Source organism: Nycticebus coucang, chromosome 18, assembly GCF_027406575.1.
Source record: "Nycticebus coucang isolate mNycCou1 chromosome 18, mNycCou1.pri, whole genome shotgun sequence".
Classification (NCBI taxonomy): domain Eukaryota; kingdom Metazoa; phylum Chordata; class Mammalia; order Primates; family Lorisidae; genus Nycticebus; species Nycticebus coucang.
The window spans coordinates 32,077,470-32,100,664 of NC_069797.1; the positions used below are offsets into that span (position 1 = coordinate 32,077,470).

Below are 23,195 nucleotides of genomic sequence, written 5' to 3' on the forward strand. Positions count from 1 at the left end.
CAAGGACGAGAAGACCTGACGAGTCTGGAGTAGTACAGACCTGAGAATTGGGGATTCGTTTGGATTTGTTCATTAAAGGAGAGACATGCAAATAGGATCAAGCTACCAGAGAATCTCTCGGAAGCTCAGGCAGCTCTGGCAGCAGCCACTGGAGCCCTCTCTCTCTGGCTCTGGCAGTGGGTGCCTGGGTGCCGGTGATTTCATGGACTCGTGTTCAGCCTCCCCTCACACCCCTGATGGAATCAGCTGGGCTGATTAATGTTCCCCGAGAGAGGCAGAAGAGCCTATCAGGGGGGTGACAGAGCAGGGAAACAGTGGTGACAGAAGTAAGGGGTGCCAGCTGAGATGGGGTTCCAGTCTGAAGAGGGCAGGGAAGGAAAGGAGGAGGGCTGGTTCTGGTGTTGGGTACCTCAGACAGGCGGTTCCCTCGGTCCACCAGCCAGACCAAGTGCCTAGAACATGGGGCTGTAAGCCTCCAGAGAAAGTGTGGGCATACGAGGAAGGAGACTGTAGAGCCCTTCAGTGGCCCCCCTCTTGCATGTCTAACTGCCAGTCACTTTTTCCACCAATGGCCCCTGCTATGCCTTGGAATGGGGGCAGGATATGAGAGGACCCTCTCCTATTATTTAGGGTCCTGCAAACTTGTTTAAGAGGCCAGTTCTCCTCACAGATATGTCTCAGTGGCCCCTGTCCTCAGCGCCCAGTTCTGTGGTTCTCCCTCCTGGCTGTTTAGTTGGTAGTATAAAGTAAAAAGAATGGTATAATGAATGAACCTGTTTACCCCTCAAGCGGCTTCAACAGTTTTCAGCAGCAAATCTTGCTAGTCAGCACCTCTACCTACTTCCAAGTTCTCTTCACTGCATTATTTTGAAAGTAACCCCAGAAATGATGTCATTTTATCAGGAAATACTTTCGTATCCATCCCTCAAAGAAAAGAACATGGCCATGGGCCATGGCTCACACCTATAATCCTAACACTCTGGGAGGCTGAGGCAGGTGCATCGCTTGAGCTCATGAGTACAAGACCAGCCTAAGCAAGAGTGAGACCTCATCTTTACCAAAAATAGAAAAACTAGCCGAGTGTTGTGGTGCACACCCATAGTCTCAGCCACTTGGGAGGCTGAGACAGGAGGATTGCTCAAGCCCAAGAGTTTGAGGTTGCTGTGAGCTATGACCCCACAGCACTCTACCAAGGGCAACAGAGTGAGACTCTGTCAAAAAGAGAGGAAAGAGAGAGAGAGGAGAATATGACTCTTTAAGAAAACATAATCACAGTACTCTTATCACAACTAAAACAAGATTAATAATTCCTTAATATCAACTATCCAGTGTTTAGGCCGGGCACGGTGACTCATGCCTGTAATCCTAGCACTCTGGGATGCCAAGGCGGATGGATTGCCTGAGCTCACAGGCAAGATCCTGACTCTAAAAATGGCTGGGCGTTGTGGTAAGTGCCTATAGGCCCAGATACTTGGAAGGCTGAGGCAAGAGAATCACTTGAGCCCAAGAGTTTGAGGTTGCTGTGAACTATGACTCCACGGCACTCTACTAAGGCTAACAAAGTGAGACTCTATCTCAAAAAAAAAAAAAAAAAGAAAGAAATATCCAATGTTTAACTTTTTCTGATTTTATTATATGCTTTTTCTTAGGTATATTTTGAAGTTGATTTGTTTACACTAGGATCCAAACAAAATGAAGGCACTGTTTTAAAAATACTATGCCGAGGGTGCCTTCTCCTTCAGGGATCCTGATTTAATTGACCTTGGGTGGGGCCCAAGCATCATGGTTTTTAAAGCTCCCCAGGTGATTTTAATGTGCAGCCAGGGACATGAAAAATGCTCCACCTCCTCCCCCCACCCCTCCAGTTTCCTGCCAGTTCCTCCAGGTTCTGGCTGTTAAATACTTCTCCGTGTCTCTGCCCAGTAGACGTGGCAGCTCCCAGAGCAGTGGCACTACCATCCTTGCTTGGACAAATTGAGTGCTGCCCACTTTCTCCATACCTGTCCTGGAAGGTGGACACTGCACTACTTTTCCCTACAAATTCCCATACCATGAGTGTCTGTTCCTATTTCTTTCTGCCCTAATACACATATGCCTGGTACTTGTTCTTGCCTTGCAAGTGTAGCAGTTTTTTTTTTCTTTAGTGAAAATAGCAAAATTCCTGCCTCAGGAAAAAGTGAGAGCTTCCCCGGGGGCTGTACTCATTTGGCTGCTCAAGTGGCTAAGCGGAGCACTGGAGCTGAGTGCCAGGCCTGCTGGGGGCTTGGCAGCAGATGTAAGGAAAACTGGGGATTTGAATGGGACTTGAACCCAGCACATTTTGAGGACTCTAAGAACCCTTTCTCTCCTTAAGATGTTGGCTCCAGGAGCATTTTAGAGAATTAAGCCCATATCCCTAGCTCCATGCCTCTGCTCACAGTCATGAGCCTGCCTTCCCACTCATAGCCTTTCTGTTCTTCAGTCCCCTACCCATCCATGCCACTTGCCTTCTGGATGCATTCCTCCCTCTCGTGCCCCCCACTCCATGCCTCGCTGAATGTTGGTGAAACAAATCTATTCTAAAATAATGAGCAGTCAACTACTCTGATGCTTGGGGCAGGCTGGGCAGGGGCTGGGGGAAGGGGCAGGGAGCTGAATCATTTATAAAGCTTAATAAAGATGCAGATGAGCAATACTGACTAGGAACCCCGGAGCTGGGCTTATTCATTATTCAACGTTATGTAAATACCACTGGGTCCTGCGTCTTAGAACCCTGCCCCTTGTCCCTGCTGCCTCTCCCAGGGCTGACAGATCCAGCCCATCTCGTGCCTCCCCTGTACCCCCAACAAGTGCTTGCATTAGTCCTGTCTTAGGACTGTGCCCAGATATCTAAGTCAGACCCTACCTGCAGGGTGATAAAAATTCTAGGCCCCTTCCCTAGGGAGAAGCCTTCCAGAGATTGCGTGGGGAAGCCTTGGCCTCCAGGTAACCCTCCACAGAGCCATACAGATGGGCTTCTCATTTTTTAAGTTTTCTAAATAAAGTATACTTTATTAAGTGAGAGCTTCTGGGTACTGTAGGAGTACCCATCTATCTGTTGTTGTTTTGAGGTGGGGGTTGTTCTTTTTTTAAGACAGAGTCTCTACCCTGGGTAGAGTGCAGTAGGGTCACAGCTCACAGCAACCTCAAACTATTGGGCTTAAGCGATTCTCTCTTTTTTTTTAAGAGTAGTTGTTTTTTGTTTTTGTTTTTTGAGACAGAGCCTCAAGCTGTTGCCCTGGGTAGACTGCTATGGCATCACAGCTCACAGCAACCTCCAACTCCTGGGCTCAAGTGATTCTCCTGCCTCGGCCTCCCAAGTAGCTGGGACAACAGGCACCTGCCACAACGCCCGGCCATTTTTTGGTTGCAGCCATCATTGTTGTTTGGTGGGCTCGGGCTGGACTCTAACCTGCCAGCTTGAGCCAGAGGCGCCAAGCATTTTTTTTAGTTTTGGTTTTTTTTTGAGACTTTTATTTATTTGCTTTTTGTTGTTGTTGTTGTTGTCATTTGGCCGGGGCCAGGTTCGAACCCACCACCTTCAGTATATGGGGCTGGCGCCCTACTCACTGAGCTACAGGCACCGCCTTAAGTGATTCTCTTGCCTCAGCCTCCCAAGTAGCTGGGACTACAGGTACTCACCACAACGCCTGGCTATTTTTTTGGTGTTGCAGTTGTCATTGTTGTTTTAGCTGGCCCAGCGGAGTTCAAACACACCAACCTCAGTGTATATGGCCAGTGCCCTACACACTGAGCTACAGGCGCCACCCCATCTATCTGTTTCAATATCTCCCAAATCTATCTAATGGGGTGTGTTTGCTGAAATCTGACTTTATCCCTCTTGCTTCATTGAAAACCCACCACTGACATAACCATACCTCTTGAATCACTCCTCTGAGAGGTTAAATGCAAGCACAGAGTCCTTTCTACCCTCCTGTCTCCAGACTGACCATCCTTGTTGCCTTTTACCTTTCTAGATCATTGGCCCTCCTTCCAAGCTCTACTCACATTCTTCAAGCTCTTAAACTTGTTCTAAGATACCAAACTCTGGAGAGAGTTGAATGGTACTAACAATGGTACACATCTCCCCTTTTCCTCACTATGATTACTGATGTGTACCCCACAAGTGCCCAGCTCTTAGGACTCAAATTCCTTTCCCCCTCGACTCTTCCCTCTCTGTACCAATTTCTCCCTACTTCCCACCATCCTCTCATTTTTTGGTGAGGCTGAGAGATGAAAAATTGGGTCAGAGTCGAAACAGCATCGATTGCCTCTCCTCTCCCTCCTTTTCTGGACTGGCTCGCCTCCCTCCCCGCCCCCAGTCTATTTTCAGCCTGCCTCCGCTTTCCTTAGTCTGGTTGGCAACCAGGCCGGCCTCTTTCTCTTCATTGCCCTTATCTCTCCCCTGCAGCCTGTGCAGACCCCAGCTGCCCTTCCAGAGGTCTCTTGCTGCCTGCCCAATTGATTTTGATTTTCTTCCATCTTGGAGATATGGAGGGGCTGTATGAAAGGGGATGCCTGGCCATGCTTCGGCAAAAGGGAAGCAGTGAGATAATACTAGTACATCTATTTCTGGCAAATCCCTCAATATTACCGAAACCCTCAGCTGTCCTCTGACCCCCTTCTCCTCTATGATCCCGCCCCATCCCAACTAACACTCACTCACTCACTCCCACTCAGACATTCTGGCCCCATTTCTATGGCTTTAGGGGGGCAGGTGTAGCGTCCCAGGAGATGCTGTCGGCCTTCTTGGTCTGTACTTTGCCAGCCTCTTCCCACTCAGTTCCTTATCTGTCTCCCTTCACTGGCCCTGCCCTGCCCCTACTCACATCCTTGCCTTCTCCAGCTCTTTGCTGGGACGCAAGGCCTCGGCCAGTTCAGGCAGGGCTTGGTGGCATCCCCCATTCGTCCTTTCTCAGCTCCTCAAGACACTGGCTTTCCTTTAGCTGTCACTAACAAGCTGAATAAAGCTGGATATTTTGGAAGGGGAGCAGCAGCTGGCTGGGAGGGGGGAGGGGGGCACTAAGAGAAGAGAGGGAGCTGCGGGCAGCTGTGGGGCCGGAGGGGACATTCCTAGCACTCTTTCTCCTTTTCTGCCAGCTTGGGAGCTGACGGGATCTTACATGGGTGCCTCTCTGTACCTCTCTTTTCTCTCCCCTTCGTATCTGCCCAGCTTACTCTTCCCACCTCAGTGAGTCCTGCCCCAGCACCATCTGAAATGGCAGGCCCTCCCCAGCACTCCCTGTCACCTCCTCACCCCCTACTCTGCTTTCCCCAAAGCACTTCTAATATATGATAGAATTTACTTGCACGTATTCCTCATATGTCTTCTCTTCACTGGACTGTATGCTCTGTAAAAACAAGACTTTTTAAAAAATTGTGGTAGCATGCATACAACATAAAATTTACCATCTTAACCGTTTTTTAAGTGTATAGCTTAGTGGCATTCACAGAGCTCCTTTCATCTTGCAAAACTGAAACTCTATACCCATAAACAAATGCCCACTTCCTCCTCTTCCGAGCGCCTGGTAACCACTAGACCGGTGCTTCTGGTCTGTCTGGGGTTAGTTTTCGTCCAGCCAAACCGTTTGAGTCTCAGGGTCCAGTTATTTCCCCTGCTCCTTCTCTGGCTCAGCCATACTCTGGGAAACCGAGATTAATTAGCATATTCATATCATTTGCATGTCCTTTGCCTTTGGAGTATTCGCCCTATGACTCCGCCCCCCTGCAACCCCCCACCCCTCCAGCCAGGAAGGTATTTCCGCATTTCCCATAGGCCACGCCCCCCCAAAAAGCAAGATTAGCTCTGTCTCTAGATACCTCACACACAGGGAGCGTGGAGGGAATCACACTGTCCCTTGTGACTGGCTTATTTCACTTAGCATAATGCCCTCAGGTTTCGTCCACGTAGCATGTGTCAGAATTCCCTTCCTTTTTAAGGCTGAATAACAATCCATTGTGGGTACATACCCCATTTTGTTTATCTATCATTCCTTGATGGGCACCTCTGGTGCTTCTACCTTTTGGCTATTGTGAATAATGCTGCTCTGAACATGGGTGTATAAATATCTCTTCTAGACCCTGTTCTCAATTCTTTTGGGTTTATACCCAGAAATGGAATTGCTGGATCATATGGTGATTCTATTTTTAACTTTTTTGAGGAACAACCATACTGTTTTAGAACAGAGTTGTTTATCTTTTTTGTTCACTGATATATCCACAGGGCCCAGCACAGAGCCTGGCACATAGTAGAGGTGTGAAAAATACTTGTATATTCAATAAATAACCTTATTTGAAACCTCACACAGCCCTGTAGAGGTTATTTGCATCTGTAGTATTATTATCCAGTTTACAGATGCTGCGGGTTCAAGGAACCATCTGAGATCACCCAAAAAGCAGCCTTGCAATATAGATGACAGGATTGCTGGCTTTTATAACTCACTGGAGAAATCAGTGCTAATACATGTGCCTAGGCCCTGGAGGACCTAGGCAGTTGAAGAGTAATTTCCTCTGCGCTGAATTTCCTTTGGGAATAGTTTTACTCTCATTCCCATTGCCCACTCTTCATTCGCTACTCAGTGACTCTTCCTAACATATCCACCCCACTCAGCCTTGGTTTTTCTCTCCCCAGAGCATTTTAACTCCTGTCCTCTGGGGTTGAACCTGCTTGAGTCCCTGTTACAGCCCTCACCCCTCCACCCACCCTGGGGTAGTAATGAGCCTGTTCCCTTCCAAAGCAATTAGTGCAAGGAGGCCAGCCAACGCGGTGCTAATGCTGTTTCATTAAGTGGGAGCAATCCTAATGATAATAAAATGGCACATTTAACATTCAAACATTGAACAGGGTTTCTGAGCGAGTGTGTCTTTCTCTTTCTTTCTGGTATAACAGCTCCATCTTCATAAGGACCTGACAATACACCTTAATGAGAGCCTGGAAGCTGATCATCCTTACAGAAGCAGAAAGAGGATGAGGAGGAGACAAAATATCCAGATGAAGGGGGTGCAGGGCTGAAAGGGGATAAAGACTCCAAGCGTTCCTGAGTTAATGGATTCTATGGTGCTAATTTAGACAATTAGAGCCTGTGAGAAATAAGGTCACATGGAAAAGAAAGCCCACCATGGACTTAAATGCAATGCAGCTATTTCTTTGTTTGTTTGTTCAACAAATCTTTCAACAAATATTTATTGTGCATCTAAGACAAGCCAGAAATTTTATGGGCATGCATGATTGGAAGGTAGCTCTAGTTTTAGAAAAAGAAACTCCAAGGGCAGTAGTGATCTATAGGAGATCATCTTGTTCACCCTCTCCTGGGAAGATTTAGTCAAATCCATTTCAAGTTCATCAAATATCCCAGCAAAAAGAATTTTAACTACTGCTTTGGTCTCCTGAGCCAGTCCTTGTGCCCCTCCATATTGAAACATCCATCTCAAAGGTCCTTGCGAATCCGTGATTATAGAATATCTGATTGACCTTTTGCAAGCACAAGAGTAGTTGAGATTAGGAAGCTGGTCAGGGAACGAAGGTCGACTCAACCATCCAGTGACTGTGGAGGATTCAAAAGAGGCAGAGGGCAGCACCTGTGGCTCAAAGGGGTAGGGCACTGGCCCCATATGCCGGAAGTGGCGTGTTCAAACTCAGCCCTGGCCAAAAACTGCAACAAAAAAAAAAGGCAGAAAAAGATGACATCTCAGAGCCACTTCCTACAACTGAGAAGTCTTCTCCAGCAGGGACTCCTGTGCACTGAGGGGAGGCTGCTGGCCAGGGGTCAAAGGTGAGCTTTGCCCAGGCCATGGAAGCGGCTGATTCGAAAAGGTGTCAAGTCATAAGATGGTGTTAGTTTCATGCTTAATTCATATAGGATCGTCCCCACAACAGGGGCCAGCTTGAATCCATGCCCTAGGAAAAAAAAGAGTAGATGGTCAAGCATCCTCAGAGACAGGTTGAGCTCTCCAGAAGTCTCCTACTTAACCAGACAGAGCTGACTCTCGGGTGGATCATATCCCGAAGCCGGAAGTTACCTCCCACCGTGAGTACCCCTTTTCTGACTGCCCAACCTCCTTACTCACTCAGTGTCCAGGTTTCAGTACTTATCTGGAAAATACCATTTTGCCTGGCACTGAAGCAGGTTGCCTTTAGAGCACCCCATCTCCCCCAGCTTTGGCTCACCAGAGAATCCAGCACCAATGACAATGTTGTCATACTTTGGGTGGCAATCGAGAATGAAGTGCTCATCAGGGGTGTTCTGAAAAGGAACAATCCTATTGGTGTCCTTTGAGGTTAGAGGGTGTACTGGAGGCTCTGATGGGAAGGGACTAAGCTAGAGTTCTTCCCACAAAGAATGGGAATGGGGTACAAACATGCTTTCTGCACACCAGAGCCCCTCTGGGTGTGCCGGTCTTTCTCATTTGTCCATCTGCCTCTCTTCTCATACAGAGCTATGAACACCGTAGGTGCTCAGTTAATCTCTGCAAACTAACTTTAGCCAAGATGCCTTAGGTCCTGGTGACATCTGTCTCTTCTCTTTGTCCCTAAGGCCTGTTCAACCAGAGCATCTCGCCAAAAAAAAATTTTAAAGCACTTCTGGGAAATACAGTGAAGGACTGCCAGGCATAGGCCTATTTTCCTAATGAAAAAGAATATGAATAATCCCTACCAGGCCCCTCTCTGGTAGTGACACACCAACCCACAGAAATTATTTGCTCATTGGTTGAAGTCCCAGACTATGTCAGGGGTCAAATAGAGTTGGGCCTGGCCAGCAAGGTCTGTCTGTCTCCTTGCCCATTCTCCAGAGCCGTGAGAGAGCTGCCCAGACCCCTTACCGTGTACATGCAGTGCTCCACGATGGCAGGCTCTGGCTTCAAGCCAGGTAAGTGATCTTTGACAAAGCGGCACAGGATTTGGACATCTTGAATGTCTAGGCATGCTGTGGGACAGTCCCGCTCATCAGGGTCTGTGTGGTTGCCGTGGTGATAGCAGACCTGGCTCCCAATCAGAGTGATGTGATGTGAGCGGCAAGGGCACTGCCCTCCACGCACCCACCACTGCCAAGGGGCAGGCTTATACACAGGATGACCCCATCCATCATTCCAGCTTCTCCCACCCTGGCAGGTGCTGCTGGGTGCTCAGTCCCAGCACCCACCCTATGTGGCAGCTGAGGGTCTTTCTCTGCAAATAGCAGCAAAGCAGGCTCTGCTGCTGCCTCGGGGACCGGAGGGAGTCTGCAGAGGGGAAAGTTAAAGCAGCTGCCCCAAATCTGCACAGGCACCTATTCGCCTTCTCTCGGCCTTTCTGCTCACCTTCATAAGCCCTGGGTACTCTCCTTCTGGCAGCCCGTAGATATGGTGGGGGGCTTGGCCCAGGCCCAGGAAGCATGGAAAGGCCTGGAATACACCATAACTCCCAGGAGACTTCTCTCGCCAGTAACAAACATTGATCCTCAGGGTCTTAAAGCAAGGAGAGGAAGTGGGAGGTGAAAGGGAAAAGCCAAGGAACTCTATAGCAGTGACAGCAGCTTCTTCTGGGGCTCTGCAGCCCTTTAACACAAGCCTGCATGCCCAGCTGAACCCATCTATCTGGCTTCACCCACTTCTCCAGTCATTTACCTGTTACATATGTTACAACACACAAGAATCTCCGGCTCAGTGCTATAGCTCAGCGGTTAGGGCACTGGCCACATACACCAGGGCTGGTGGGTTTGAACCCGGCCTAGGCCTGCCAAACAGCAATGACAACTATAACCAAAAAATAGCCAGGTGTTGTGGCGCCTATAGTCCCAACTACTTGGGAGGCAGAGGCAAGAGAATCACTTAAGCCCAAGAGTTTGAGGTTGCTGTGAGCTATGACACCACAGCACTCTACGGAGGGTGACATAGTGAGACTCTGTCTCAAAAAATAAAAAAGAGAGGGCGGCGCCTGTGGCTCAGTCGGTAAGAAGCCGGCCCCATATACCGAGGGTGGCGGGTTCAAACCCGGCCCCGGCCAAATTGCAACCAAAAAAAAAAAAAAAAATAGCCGGGCGTTGTGGCGGGCACCTGTAGTCCCAGCTACTCGGGAGGCTGAGGCAAGAGAATCGCTTTGGCCCAGGAGTTGGAGGTTGCTGTGAGCTGTGTGAGGCCATGGCACTCTACCGAGGGCCATAAAGTGAGACTCTGTCTCTACAAAAAAAAAAAAAAGAGAGAGAGAGAATCTCCAAACCTCTGATTCTTCCTCATTCTCAGTTTTCTCACACAGCTGCACCTCACCCCTTTTTCTCTCACTTTCTGGGAGTTCAAAATACCACATATATCCTGGGTGCTTACTATAAGCCAGGCTATCTCCCAAGGACTAAAATATGTCATATACTTTAATTCTCCAACAGTGCTAGGAGATAGCTATTACTTCCTCACACTACAGGTGATAAAACTGAGGCTCAGTGAGGTAAACTAATTTTCCAAAGTTTGTCCACTTGCAAGTAGCAGATCCTGAACTCAAACTTGACTCCATCTGGCTCCAAAGCTGCTTCTCTTAAGCACCAACTCTCAAGCTTCCAGTTCGTCTTACCTGGAGAGGTAGCTCGATTCCCAGGGGACGGAGGAGACAGTTGGTCCAAGGACCTGCTGTGATGATCAAGCTCTTGGCTTGGTAGCTCCCAGAGCTGGTTTTCACCATGACTGGCAGCCCCGGTTTTATCTCCATCACCTTTTCTGCATCCCGCACTGTACCTCCCAGCTGTCGAACTGCATTCTGAGAGGGCAGGAGCCAAATTGGCTGTGAATGTGCTTAACCATGGTGGAGAAAGAGCCCTTAGCTTAGGGCAGAAGAGAGAGTGCAGAATCTAGATGCCCCTCCCGTATCAACAAGGCTAGCAGGGTATATAACACTGCCCTGCCCAAGAGGTCAAGCCTAAAGGCAGCAGGGCAAAGGGGCTAGCTGTTTAAACCCAGGATGCTGGGTGGTGCCTGTGGCTTAAAGGGGTAGGGAGCCGGCCCCATATACCGGAGGTGGTCGATTCAAACCCAGTCCCGGCCAAAAACTGAAAAAAAAAAAAAGAACCCAGGATGCCCAGAGCAGGAAGCAGCGTTGCCCCAGTGTGTGTGATCTCACCTGGAGAGCTCGGAGGGCCCTGTCTGCATAGAGAACTCCCCCAGACTTCTCCAAGAGCCCCACTTCTCCCTGGGGCAACCGAATATTTGGGAAACGGTGTTTCAGTTCCTCAGATGAAAGACACTGGTGTTCTATCCTCTGCCTAGATAGAGTGGCCTGAATTGTTTTTAATTCTGGATTTTCCTTTGGTCCCACCACCAGTAGTCCAGTCTGCCTGTTTAAAAAAAAAAAAAAAAGAGCCACCTAAGTAAAAGTACGTGCCAAAGCTCTGAGACACTTACTCTACTGCTCCAGCACGGATCCCAGGTCCTGGTCCAGGCCTGAGCCTCGTGGTCAGAGGACAGGAGAAGAGCCCGGTCGTAAGAGCCTCGGTATTCTTTTTTTTTTTTTTTGCAGTTTTTGGCCAGGGCTGGCTTTGAATCCACCACCTCTGGTATATGAGGCCGGCGCCCGACTTCTTAGAGCCACAGGTGCCGCCCAAGCCCCAGTATTCTTGAGCTGAATTCCCCAGCTCTCACTCTTAGTTTATTTGTTCTCTATCTTCCTTCCTCAGGATCCATCCTGTCTTTGAAAGCAGAGAGCCTAAGTCCTCTTTCATCTTTCACACCTTGAAAGTCACTTTGATAAGATTTCATCTCCTCCTCCTGTCCCCTGACCCCTGGGAGCATTATATTCACATGGAATTCCCATCCTCTCCAACACCATTCCTTTCCCCTTTTCCTCTTCTTGTCATTTGATGTTTTTATCCCCTCATGTGTGTCTGTCTTTATCTCTCAGTTCCTTCTCAGAAGAAAGGGTCCATTTTGTGGGAAAGGTCCTAAATTGAAAGATTTTTTTTTTTTTTTTGCAGTTTTTGGCCAGGGCTGGGTTTGAACCCACCACCTCCAGCATATGGGGCCAACGCCCTACTTCTTTGAGCCACAGGTGCCGCCCCTAAATTGAAAGATTTGACTCTGCAGAAAGTCTTGGCATCATCTTGGTGTGACCTTGACTTTGTTGCTCACCCCTCGGGGCCCAGACTCCTCTGCTGTAACATGTGTCTGTGGGTGTTCCACACCAGGGTGATCCCCCTCGACCCACCATGAACGAGTGGCCCATTTTCCCAGTTGACACCATGCCTAGGATTGCCATTCACATTTAGTGGGCCGGAGCCAGGGATGCTGAACCTGCAATGTTCAAGAAGGTTCCACCCCATGTGCCAATGACATCCTCTTGCAGAAACACTAGTGGATGGTCTCCTTAGGGCTCCAGCAATAAATTCAGTGATTCTATGATTTCATTTCTCCATGTACCTCCCACTATGTTTCCAAGTCCCTAAGGAGCAAAGGCTGTTTCTCATTCATGCTTCCTGTGTCTCTGTCACAAGAGATCAGAGGCCCCTTTGGCGGGGAGTAGGTCTAAACAATAGAAGGGTCACTCTGGCCCTTGGGACCATTCCTGCAGTCCCTCTCAGTCTCAGCAGCCACACTGACCAGCAACAGCCTGGTACATCCCCCAGGTATCACACATAAAGCTCGTAATAGCCTATAATGGAGTCTCATGGATATTACATGCTTCCAAATCCCACATTATCTGGTTGGGGGGATTAAAGAGAAGATTGGGAGGGGGTAGGGACGCAGTGGGCCCTGGGGCGGGTGTCAGTACACAGAGCCGCGCAGCGTGCCCAATCCATTTGCCACGGCACCCGCCCCCCCAGCATTCTCCACTGGTGAGATAGCAGCCAGAGCGCTGCCTCTTCAAAGACCAACAGAGGAAAGAGGCTGGAGAAATCCCCACTCGCCAGGAGGAGATAGCCTTTTTCTGTGGCCCCTAAAAGGATTTCAGATTGGTTTCCAGGTAATGAAAACTTGCCTAGTAAACTTCTTAGTCAACAAGATAATTATGAAGTCATCCAGTCTTCTTGAGCCCTTTTTACCAGAGGGGGTCCTGGTTGGGTAAGATTCGGGGAAAGACATGATCCACATCTCGTCTAAGCAGACGTAATGTCAAATCCCTGGAAATTTCAGAGCAGCATATTCTAACCTCTGCCTGTAATACACCAGCCTTGGCCTCTCATATGCTCTGAGATTCACTTTGCCTTTTCTACCCTTCCTTCTCTCCTCCCCTCCCTCCCTCCCTTCCTTCCTTCCTTCCTTCTTTCCTTCCTTCCTTCCTTCTTTCCTTGAATTAAGAACTCCACTTACAGGAAGGTGCTGCATGGGAAAGACAACCACATCCAAGACAACAGGCGAATCTGTCGAATTATGAAATGCTGAGTGATGTTCTAATTCCCAAGCCGTCCTGTGGTGGCTGAACCGGGAGCTCCCCATCCTTAGGAGTAATCAGTGAGCTGATTCTGCCGGTGAATGTAATTGTGCCGATTGTAATCATTTTGCTCCAGCTCCCTGCCCCTGTGGCATTTATTTCTTAGCCCAGATATTGATCTAACAGTGGGAAATTTTCCATCTGAATTTGTGATGCTGGACCCTCCTCTGGTCTGAAGATATGTATGGGAAATTCTCATTTTCCGTGGATCACAGCTGAGCTATTTGGCCTGAGGGAAACCGTGCACTGCTGGAGAAATGCCTTGGATTGGAGAAAGATTTTTGACCATTATGAGCAAATCGGAAATAAATGTAAAACACTGCCTAGAAATGCAAAGGCCTGTCATTATGGGAGATAGGTGAGAGGCTCCTATGGGAGATGTTTAGAGAATTGGAGATCAGTCAATCAAAACCAAGATTGGAGAACGGGTCTTTTTTCCCCCCTGTATGATGATAGATGACTTCCACGGGCAGATTGAAAATCATTTAAGTGCTTATTTTCTTAATGCCTTTTTCTAGATACCAATAAATAGACTGCTCATTCCGCATCAATTTCTCAACCTGTGCTCCGGGCCTCCCCTTCCTCTTTTTCTGCTCAGACCTGGGCTACAAAGTTTGGGAAGAGACAAGGGCACCTGCAGGGGAAGGAGAAGCGAGGAATGAATGGTGAGGACTAGCTAGAAAGGAAGGCTGGAAGCTAGCACTTGGGTTGCCAGGGAACCCTAGAAAAGAATACATCTCCCAGCTCCCAGAATGCCCATCTGCTGAGTCAAGAGCATTTGGTATATGAACTATGCCTTCCTCCCAGCCCCAGTCTGAGCCAGCACTAGGAAGAGGTAATCTGATCCTCTCAAGGCCTTTGTTCACTATCCTGTGGCCCAACTCATGCCTCAGATGTGATGTACAGAGCTGGTGATCAGGGATTTCCACCAGTTACTACAACAGGACACAGTGCAGAATGGAATGGGGGAGAAAAGGGGAAGGGGAGTCAGCTCTCCAGGCATCTACTCTCCCTGGGGAGAGTCAGCTCTCCCCAGCTTCATCCCAGCTTTCCCATTTAGGCTAAAAGTGCCAGCTCTTAAGCCAGCTCTTGGAGTCACGTTGGGGATGGGGCTCAAATGGGGACTCGGTAATGGCTGCTGTCTTTGTTGGTTTTGGAGGAGCTCTCTGTTTCATCTTCCTCCGCTCAGTGGGCCGAGGTGGAATTGGTTAACAAAGACTGCTCCAGGGAGGGGACGTGGCTGACAAGCCAGACACTTTGCAGACACAAGAAGCAGCAGCTGCGGAGGGGGCCACCAGGTTCTGCCAGCAGCTGTACTGCCTACGGCTGTGATCTTGTCTGATATTGTCAGCTAAGCAGGGGCAGCCCGGGTCAGGAGCTAGATAGTAGGACTCAAAGGGAGAAGGCGGGGCAGGAAAGAAATGGTCCACAGAGCTGGGCTTTGCTGTTGGTATCAGCGTCCTGGCTGTACACATCACAAAAGATTCAGACCTTTTGATCTGACACATGTGGCATTGTCTGTTCCTGGAATATATGCAAATATTCTGAACCCACCCTTGTTTAGTATGCTGTTGTCACAGGAAGCAGCCAAACAGAATAAAAAGCATTGGACAACCTTCTTAACTACCTACTCTTACAGGTTTGTTGTTGTTGTTGTTGTTTTTGTAGAGACAGAGTCTCACTGTACCGCCCTCGGGTAGAGTGCCATGGCCTCACACAGCTCACAGCAACCTCCAGCTCTTGGGCTTACGCGATTCTCTTGCCTCAGCCTCCCGAGCAGCTGGGACTACAGGCGCCCGCCACAACGCCCGGCTATTTTTTGGTTGCAGTTTGGCCGGGGCTGGGTTTGAACCCGCCACCCTCGGCATATGGGGCTGGCGCCCTACTCACTGAGCCACAGGCGCCGCCCTGTTGTTGTTGTTTTAATCATCATCAAATAGCATTAAGTATGTCCACTTCTGTCAGTTATGGGATTGGCTAGTTCTTCTCTAGAAGAATGTTGGGAGACGTAATGACCACAAAGATGATGAATCATTTAGAAAATCAGAATTGGGACAAGCAAGGTGCAGTGGCTCATGCCTGTAATCCTAGCACTCTGGGAGGTGGAAGCTGGAAGATCTCTTGAGCTCAAGAATTGAGACGAGCCTGAGCAAGAATAAGACAGCTCCTCTCCCATCTCTATTAAAAATAGAGAAATTAGCTGGGTGTTATGGTGGGCCCCTGTCATCCTAGCTGCTCGGGAAGCTGAAGCAGGAGGATCACTTGAACGCAGGAGTTTGAGGTTTCTGTGAGCTAGGCTGATGCCAAAACATTCTAACCTGGTCAACAGAGTGACACTCTGTCTCAAAAAAAAAAAAAAGAAAAGAAAAGAAAATCAGAATCAAGAGTAAAAGCTGCCGGGCATGGTGGCTTTCTCCTATAATCCTAGCATTCTGGGAGGCCGAGGTGGGTGAATTGCCTGAGCTCACAAGTTTGAGACCAGCCTGTGTTAGAGTGAGACCCCCAGAGTGAGACCTCAGTCTCTTAAAAAGAAAAAAAGTAGGGCGGCGCCTGTGGCTCAAAGGAGTAGAGCGCCGGCCCCATACGCCAGAGGTGGTAGGTTCAAACCCAGCCCTGGCCAAAAACTGCAAAAAAAAAAAAGAAAAAAAATAGCCAGTGTTGTGGCAGACGCCTGTAGTCCCAGAACCAAGAGAATCACTTGAGCCCAGGAGTTTAAAGTTGCTGAGAGCTGTGATGCTACTGCACTCTACCAAGGTCAACAAAGTGAAACTCTATCTCAAAAAAAAAAAAAAAGGGTAAAAGCTAAAAGATAAAGGAATTGGAATGACTTTTAGCCTGAAGGTAGAGCTATATTCAGATACCATTCTGAGAATGGGAAGCATCTATTCTGTGTCCCTACTAAGTAAAAGAACCAAATAAATTAATGTACCTGAGTAAATCAGGTTAGCCATAAGAAAAGACTTATTAATAATAGAATAACAGCAACAATAAGAAGAATACTTAGCAACCTATAGTACTTTAAAGGTTTTTAATACCCAATTCATATCACTTTTCACTATTCCTAACCGGGGCTTTGAGGCATCCGAATGGTCTTTTAAGAGGGACTATGATATTTCCCTGTCTTCCAACATACAGTGGCAATCTTTTGATGTGGGATGATTAAGACATGAATTTATTTGGAGACAGGGGAATGGAAAAGGGGACCAATTTCAGGTATCTTCCAGACTAAGTGCCAACAAACATGACCCAGGGACAAAATCTGGCCTCTACCTGTTTTTGTCTATGTCGTGAGCCAAGATTCCTTTTAAATTTTGATTTTTTAAAAAATCAAAAGAATAGGGCGGTGCCTGTGGCTCAGCGGGTAGGGCGCCGGCCCCATATGCCGAGGGTGGCGGGTTCAAACCCAGCCCCGGCCAAACTGCAACAAAAAAATAGCCGGGCGTTGTGGCAGGCGCCTGTAGTCCCAGCTACTCGGGAGGCTGAGGCAAGAGAATCGCCTAAGCCCAAGGATTTGGAGGTTGCTGTGAGCTGTGTGATGCCACGGCACTCTACCAAGGGTGATAAGGTGAGACTCTGTCTCTACAAAAAAAAAAAAAAAAATCAAAAGAATAATAATATTTCACCAGGCACGGTGGCTCATGCTTATAATCCCAGCACTTGGGAGGGTGAGGCAGGTAGATTGCCTGAGCTCACAGGTTCGAGACCCGCTTGAGCCAGAGCAAGACCTCATCTCTAAAAATAGCCAGGCATTGTGCCAGGTGCCTGTAGTCTCAGCTACTTGGGAGGCTGAGGCAAGAGAATCGCTTGAGCCTAAGAGTTTGAGGTTGCTGTGAGCTATGACGCCATGGCACTCTACCCAGGGTGACAAAGTGAGACTCTGTCTCAAAAAAAAAAATAATTTTTCATAACATGAAAATTATATGAATCGTAATTTCGTTGTCCATAAATAAAGATTTTGGGAACAATCTAGGCTCATTTATCTACATCTTGCTTTCACATTACAATGGCAGAGCTGGATAGTTGTGACGGGCGCCTGTAGTCCCAGCTGCTCAGGAGGCTGGGGCAGGAGAATCGCCTAGGCCCAAGAGCTGGAGGTTGCTGTGAGTCCTGTGACGACATGGCACTCTACCGAGGGCGGTAAAGTGAGACTCTGTCTCTACAAAAAAAAAAGAGTATGGTAATTCTGTGACATTAACAGGTTAAGACCCTGACTACTCAGTAGCAACCTTCTCATAAGATTGTGAGGGCACTTGAGTGAGTTATATATATCAAGTAGTTAGACTAGCTCCTAGTTTGTTTTGTTTTGTTTTGTTTTTCGTTTTAGAGACAGGGTCTCATTCTGTCAGCCAGCCTAGAGTACCATGGCATGATTGTAGCTTGCTCAAGTGGGCTCAAGTTATCTTTCTGCCTCAGCCTCTGAGAAGCTAGTTATAGGTGCCCGCCACACCCAGGGAATTGTAGAGACAGGGTCTGGTGATGCTGCCCAGGCTGCTTTCAAACTCTAGGCCTCAAATGATCCTCTTGCCTTGGCCTCCCAAAGTGCTGATGATGAGGGTGAGTCACTACGGCTGGTCCCTAGTTTCTCATTGTTAGCACAAAATATGTGGTGAGAATGATGATAGTGATGATTTTCCACTTAGTTCTAAGCCCATTACATACTTACCCTCACAACAGGCCCATGAAATAGGTATTATAACCCTCACTCTGCAGACAAGAAAACCAAGTCTCACAGAGGTTACACAGTTCACGCCCAACCACAAAGCAAGGAGCGTCAGAGCTGAGATTTACGGCCAAGCCTGACTAGTCCCAGAGCTATTCCAAATTCCAGTCCTCCTGCCAAAGAGGAAGACTGTGAGTTTCTGGGGATCTCCTATGCAAAGGTTCCTTTCCCTCTCTCCTGCAGCCTGGATGTCCATGATGGTTGCAGACCCTTTGTCTCCCCTGCTTTTTTCCTCCATGGCTAAGTGGAACAAGAATGTAGCTGACCCTGAATAGGGGAAAGAGACTCCCACTTATGACAGGTACTTGGCACTATGCCAAGGATTTTACAAAAGTTGTGCCTGTGGCTCAAAGGAGTGGGGTGCTGGCCCCATATGCTGGAGATGGTGGGTTCAAACCCAGCCCCGGCCAAAAACTGCAAAAAGAAAAAAAAAGTCGGCTTGGCGCCTATAGCTCAAGCAGCTAAGGCACCAGCCACATACACCTGAGCTGGCAGGTTCGAATCCAGCCCGGGCCCGCCAAACAACAATGACGGCTGCAACCAAAAAAATAGCCGGGCATTGTGGTAGGTGCCTGTAGTCCCAGCTACTCAGGAGGCTGAGGCAAGAGAATCGCTTGAGCCCAGGAGTTGGAGGTTGCTGTGAGCTGTAATGCCACAGCACTCTACAGAGGGTGACAGCTTGAGGCTCTGTCTCAAAAAAAAAAGTCCCATTTAATCCCCACAGAGCCCTAAGAGAAAAAGTGAGGCACAGAGAGGTAAAGAAACTTTTCTAGGATCACACAGCTGGTATCAGAATAGAGCACAAGGTCAAATCCAACCCTGTCTGACTCCAGAATCCGCTTCCCTGGGAGAGATTCCAGATACTCTTCTCACATCTCCAAGGCCCAGGGCAATTCTTTTACCACCAGCATTCACAGACAGCTGACAGAGAAGGGTCCCTTTGCCTGGACACCCCGCAGCAAGACATGTTCCTTTCTTTGGGTGCTGGGTGCATTAGCTGCCTCTGAATAAATCTGTAATTAGCTGCCCCGGCTGTATTTGCATAATGGATTTCACTTAGTTTTTAAGTTAATGGTGTTTCTGCAACAGAACAGTAACCTCTTGGTTCCCGTCCATTACAGTAACTGCCACCCTGTAGGGCAGAACCACAGTTTGTTGTGAGTTCAGATGAGAGTTGCAGAGGAGGTGGGAGGGGACACGGGGTGATTAAAGTTCCCATTGCAACACAGGTTATGGACCTTCCCCTGAGTGTTCCAAAGGTCAGCGAGGGAGGAGTCTTAAGGTTAGAGAAAACCATGAAGGCTACAGAGAAAGAGGCACAGGCTTACTGCCAGGCAAGCAACCCAGCCTGAGCTGCATCCCCGTTTTGTTCCTACAGAAGGTATATAGGCAAAAAAAGAAAAAAAAAAAAAGAAAGAAAGAAAGAAGGTATTCAGAGAGAAGGAAACAGATTTATGGGCTCTCTATGGAGTTAAGGACCCAGCATGAAAAGTCATGAAACTGGTAGGACTACAAAGAACTCAGCAGGCAGCAGCCTCCTCTATCCCAGCCCTGCCCTAAGAGCCTCAGAGGGCTCTGCAGAGGCAAAGGCACAACCTCCAGCAGATCCCTCACAGGCCTGCCCTGCTCTGCGCCTCTCCAGCTAGCCTTGATCACGCGGCCTGAACCCAGTCCTGGAACTCAGAGCCCAGCAGGAGCTGGTGGACCTGGCTGGAGTTATCAAGGACACTGAGCAGAATGCTTCCGAGCATCCGCACTTCTCTCCACCTGTGTCCCTCCCATTGCATTCATTGCAAGTGTTCCTGGTGCTGCCATCTCACAGTAAACACACCTCCAGGTATGGGCCCATGATCCCAGGAATTCCCTCACCTGTACAGTTGGGTTTCAGACTCCTGCTCCAGCTGGGCCCAGATCCGATAGCACTCATCCATCATCTGGGTGTAAAAGTCGTCCACGTATGCCTTTCGGATAATCCGGCTCTGTCCATGGGAACTTCCTCGGGAGTGTGGTAGAAAGAACTGGAAGAGAGACAAGGGAAGCCATTGCCCCTTACTCTGCGGCCTCACTGTGTGCTGTCAACCTGGAGCCTCTTATCCTTTAAACATTTCCAAATCCCCTTTATGATCGATTTACTGACTTAACAATCAAAATAGAAGTTCTTCAGTAGCACGAACTTAGGCTTCCTTTTGTTAACATCATTCACATCTAGGAGTCCCTTTGTTAGCTAATTTCCAACCATTCTGCTGCAGCCTCACCCCACTTAGACTCACAGAGAAGAAGAGTAAGAAAGAATCTTCCAGATCATTCTAGTCTAGTCTCTTTGTTTTACGAGCAAGGAGATTGATGCTGACTTTATTTTCTGTGGCTTCAGATCACCAGGATAAGGGAACCACCCTGGGATTCTGCAAAACATGGAGAGTCTCCTGAGAGGATGAACCAAGATCTTCGAGAAAACTGATAGAGAAATGAAGACGGTTTCTAACGACTCGGGGTAAACATAACTAGCCTGGACAGCTGTCAGCAGAATGGATAAAGGAGCGCCACCTGCAGTAGAAACCTTTGATGGTGAGAGGTGCACCTGGCCTTGGAAGGACCCTGCACATACACAGGGCCCACCCTCATATGTAGTGTTCACTGCAGACTGCACTGCATGGCTTTACTTTTCTTTTAAAGAAAAATAAGACCTAAGTCTCACTCCCCGTGTATCAAACAAAGAGGCTGCTATTGTCTGAAGGAGGCAGAAAAAAACAGAAGCTTCTACTGGGATCTAGGGTGTGAGACCAGGAATATGCTGGGAGAATACTACATTTTAGGCTGATAAATTAACCTTTGTCCCTAGGCAAAATTATCTTTGCTTAAGGCTGCCCACACAGACCTGATTGTTTTTCTGTTCTTGATCAACCCTGTGGGCACAGAAAGACAAAGTAGCAAAAAGAAAGAGAAAGGGCCTGGGACACTTCTTGATCAAGGGCAAGAACTGGGAGGCAGCCAAAGGGGAAAACGTACCAAGAAACCCGAGGGGGGTCTGAGGCGTAGTGAAAATTTCTCGGAACTGTCATGAAAGACCCCAAGCAGCCAAGCTAAAAATTGCACAGAATTTGGCATGATTCAGGCCCTTTGGCCTTGCCCCCACACCCTGCCGGCTTGGAAACCCCTCTGCAATGGAGGAGAGGAACAGTCCTTAAGATCAGGAGTGCAGAAGAGGCACTGTACCTGCTCCAGGAGGAGGACCTGCTTCCTGTGTTTGGCCAGGTGGTATGCAGTGAAGCAGCCCTGGATGCCTGCACCAAGCACAATAGCATCCCAGAGATCTTTCTGGGCAGCCATGATGCCCACTTGGTCAGCCCTACAGTCCCAGAGCCCACATAGGAGAAGGCAAGCAAAGGTGGCTCCCCTGCTGAAGAGGAAGGCAAAGTCCAGCCCGGTCCGTGTTCCCACAATCCCCTGGGGCCAGGGCCCTTCCCCCGTCTCCTCTCCCTCCCTTCCAGCCTGGCACAGGACTCAGCCTCCCTTCCTCTGCAGAGCAGAACTGGGTAGTCTGATTTGTGAGGTTTAGCCCAGCTCAGCTGCCAACCTCACCCTTGCATCCCTCTAGCTTTCTATTCTTGGCTCAATTATTGTCATGCAAATGGGCTCCTTCCTTTGCCACCTTCCTGTCTCATTATGATCTTTGTCTCAGGACTTCTGCCCTGGAATTTCAATGGCTCATAGACCAAGCTAGGCACCAGGAATGCTGCCTCCCCCTGCTGGCTTTCCCCTCTTCTGCCTGATTTCCTTTAGAGATTCTAGAGGGTCGAGCTTAGAACTTGGCGTGATGCCCAGGGTTAGACCCACCTTCCTGGTGGGTGGTGATGTCAGGGGGTACAGATAGGGGCCTACTGGGAGGGCAGTTTTGTGATTATGAAACTATTCTCAGCATTTTTTTTTTAAGATACAGAGTCTCACTTTGTCACCCTCTGTAGAGTGCTGTAACATCACAGCTCACAGCAACCTCCAACTCCTGAGCTTAGGCGATTCTCTTGCCTCAGCCTCCTGAGTAGCTGGGATTACAGGTGCCTGCCACAACACCCAGCCATTTTTTGTTGCGGTTTGGCTGGGGCCGGGTTTGAACTCACCACCCTCGGTATATGGGGCCAGCGCCCTACTCACTGAGCCACAGGTGCGTCCCTATTCTCAGCATGTTTTACTTTCATTTTGCAGAAAGGAAAATAAATAATCCTGAAAAAATGGGAAGGTCAGAATGAGATAGGAGCCCTCACTTCAGCCACAGAGGGGAGCAGGCATCAGCCTAACACCTGTGCGACCGGTACTAAGCATACCCTGTACTAAGCTAGGCAGTGTGCTGCATAAGTGTTGTGACTGGCACCAGGGACAGAGCCAGGATCTGTATGACCTGATTCCTACAATTTTAGGGTCCTTTTTAAGAAAAGGCGCCAGTAGTATGGTGGTGACAGTGCCAGCCACATACACCAAGGCTGGCGGGTTCAAACCCAGCCCAGGCCAGCTAAACAACGACAACTGCAATAAAAAATAGCTGGGTGTTGTGGCAGGCGCCTACAGTCCCAGCTGCTTGGGGACTGAGGCAAGAGAATCCCTTAAGCCCAAAAGTTTGAGGTTGCTGTGAGCTGTGATGCCACAGCGCTCTACTGAGGGCAACATAGTGAGACTCTGTCTCAAAAAAAAAAAGAAAGAAAGAAAAAGAAAAAGAAAGGAGGCCAGGCACGGTGGCTCACATATGTAAATCTAGCACTTTGGGAGGCTAAGGTGGGAGAATCACTTGAGCCCAAGAGTTTGAGACAAGCCTGGGCAATAGTGAGACCTCCATCCCTACAAAAAAAATTTTTTAATTAGCCAGACACAGTGGCACGCGTCTGTAAGTGCCAGCTACTTGGGATGCTGAGGCAGGAGAATCGCTGGAGCCCAGGAGTTTGAGGTTACAGTGGGCATGATGATATCACTACATTCTAGTCCAGGCAACATAATGAGACCCTGTCTGAAAAAGAAAAAGGAAAAGAAGAATTACGAATACAAAATTCAGTGCCAGGACTTGGAAAAAACCATTCGCTTAAG

At 48.6% G+C, this 23,195-nt stretch overlaps 1 protein-coding gene across 3 annotated transcripts; it reads right to left on the reverse strand.

Moving 5' to 3' along the window:
- Positions 1-6,787: 6,787 nt before the first annotated feature.
- PIPOX (pipecolic acid and sarcosine oxidase) lies at positions 6,788-21,855 on the reverse strand. Of its 3 annotated transcripts, none has more exons than XM_053569640.1 (8): positions 20,396-20,531; positions 19,995-20,143; positions 11,102-11,315; positions 10,559-10,741; positions 9,316-9,462; positions 8,839-8,997; positions 8,186-8,261; positions 6,789-7,915 (listed from the first exon to the last, which is right to left on the reverse strand). In XM_053569640.1, exons 2-8 carry the CDS (start codon positions 20,057-20,059, stop codon positions 7,785-7,787), a joined length of 975 nt encoding a protein of 324 aa, XP_053425615.1. In that variant the 5' UTR covers positions 20,060-20,143; positions 20,396-20,531; the 3' UTR covers positions 6,789-7,784. The 3 variants fall into 3 exon arrangements, with proteins under 3 accessions (XP_053425614.1, XP_053425615.1, XP_053425613.1); XM_053569638.1 differs by lacking the exon at positions 20,396-20,531 and adding an exon at positions 21,339-21,855 and having other exon boundaries at positions 6,790-7,915; XM_053569639.1 differs by lacking the exons at positions 8,186-8,261; positions 20,396-20,531 and adding an exon at positions 21,339-21,855 and having other exon boundaries at positions 6,788-7,915.
- Positions 21,856-23,195: the final 1,340 nt, after the last annotated feature.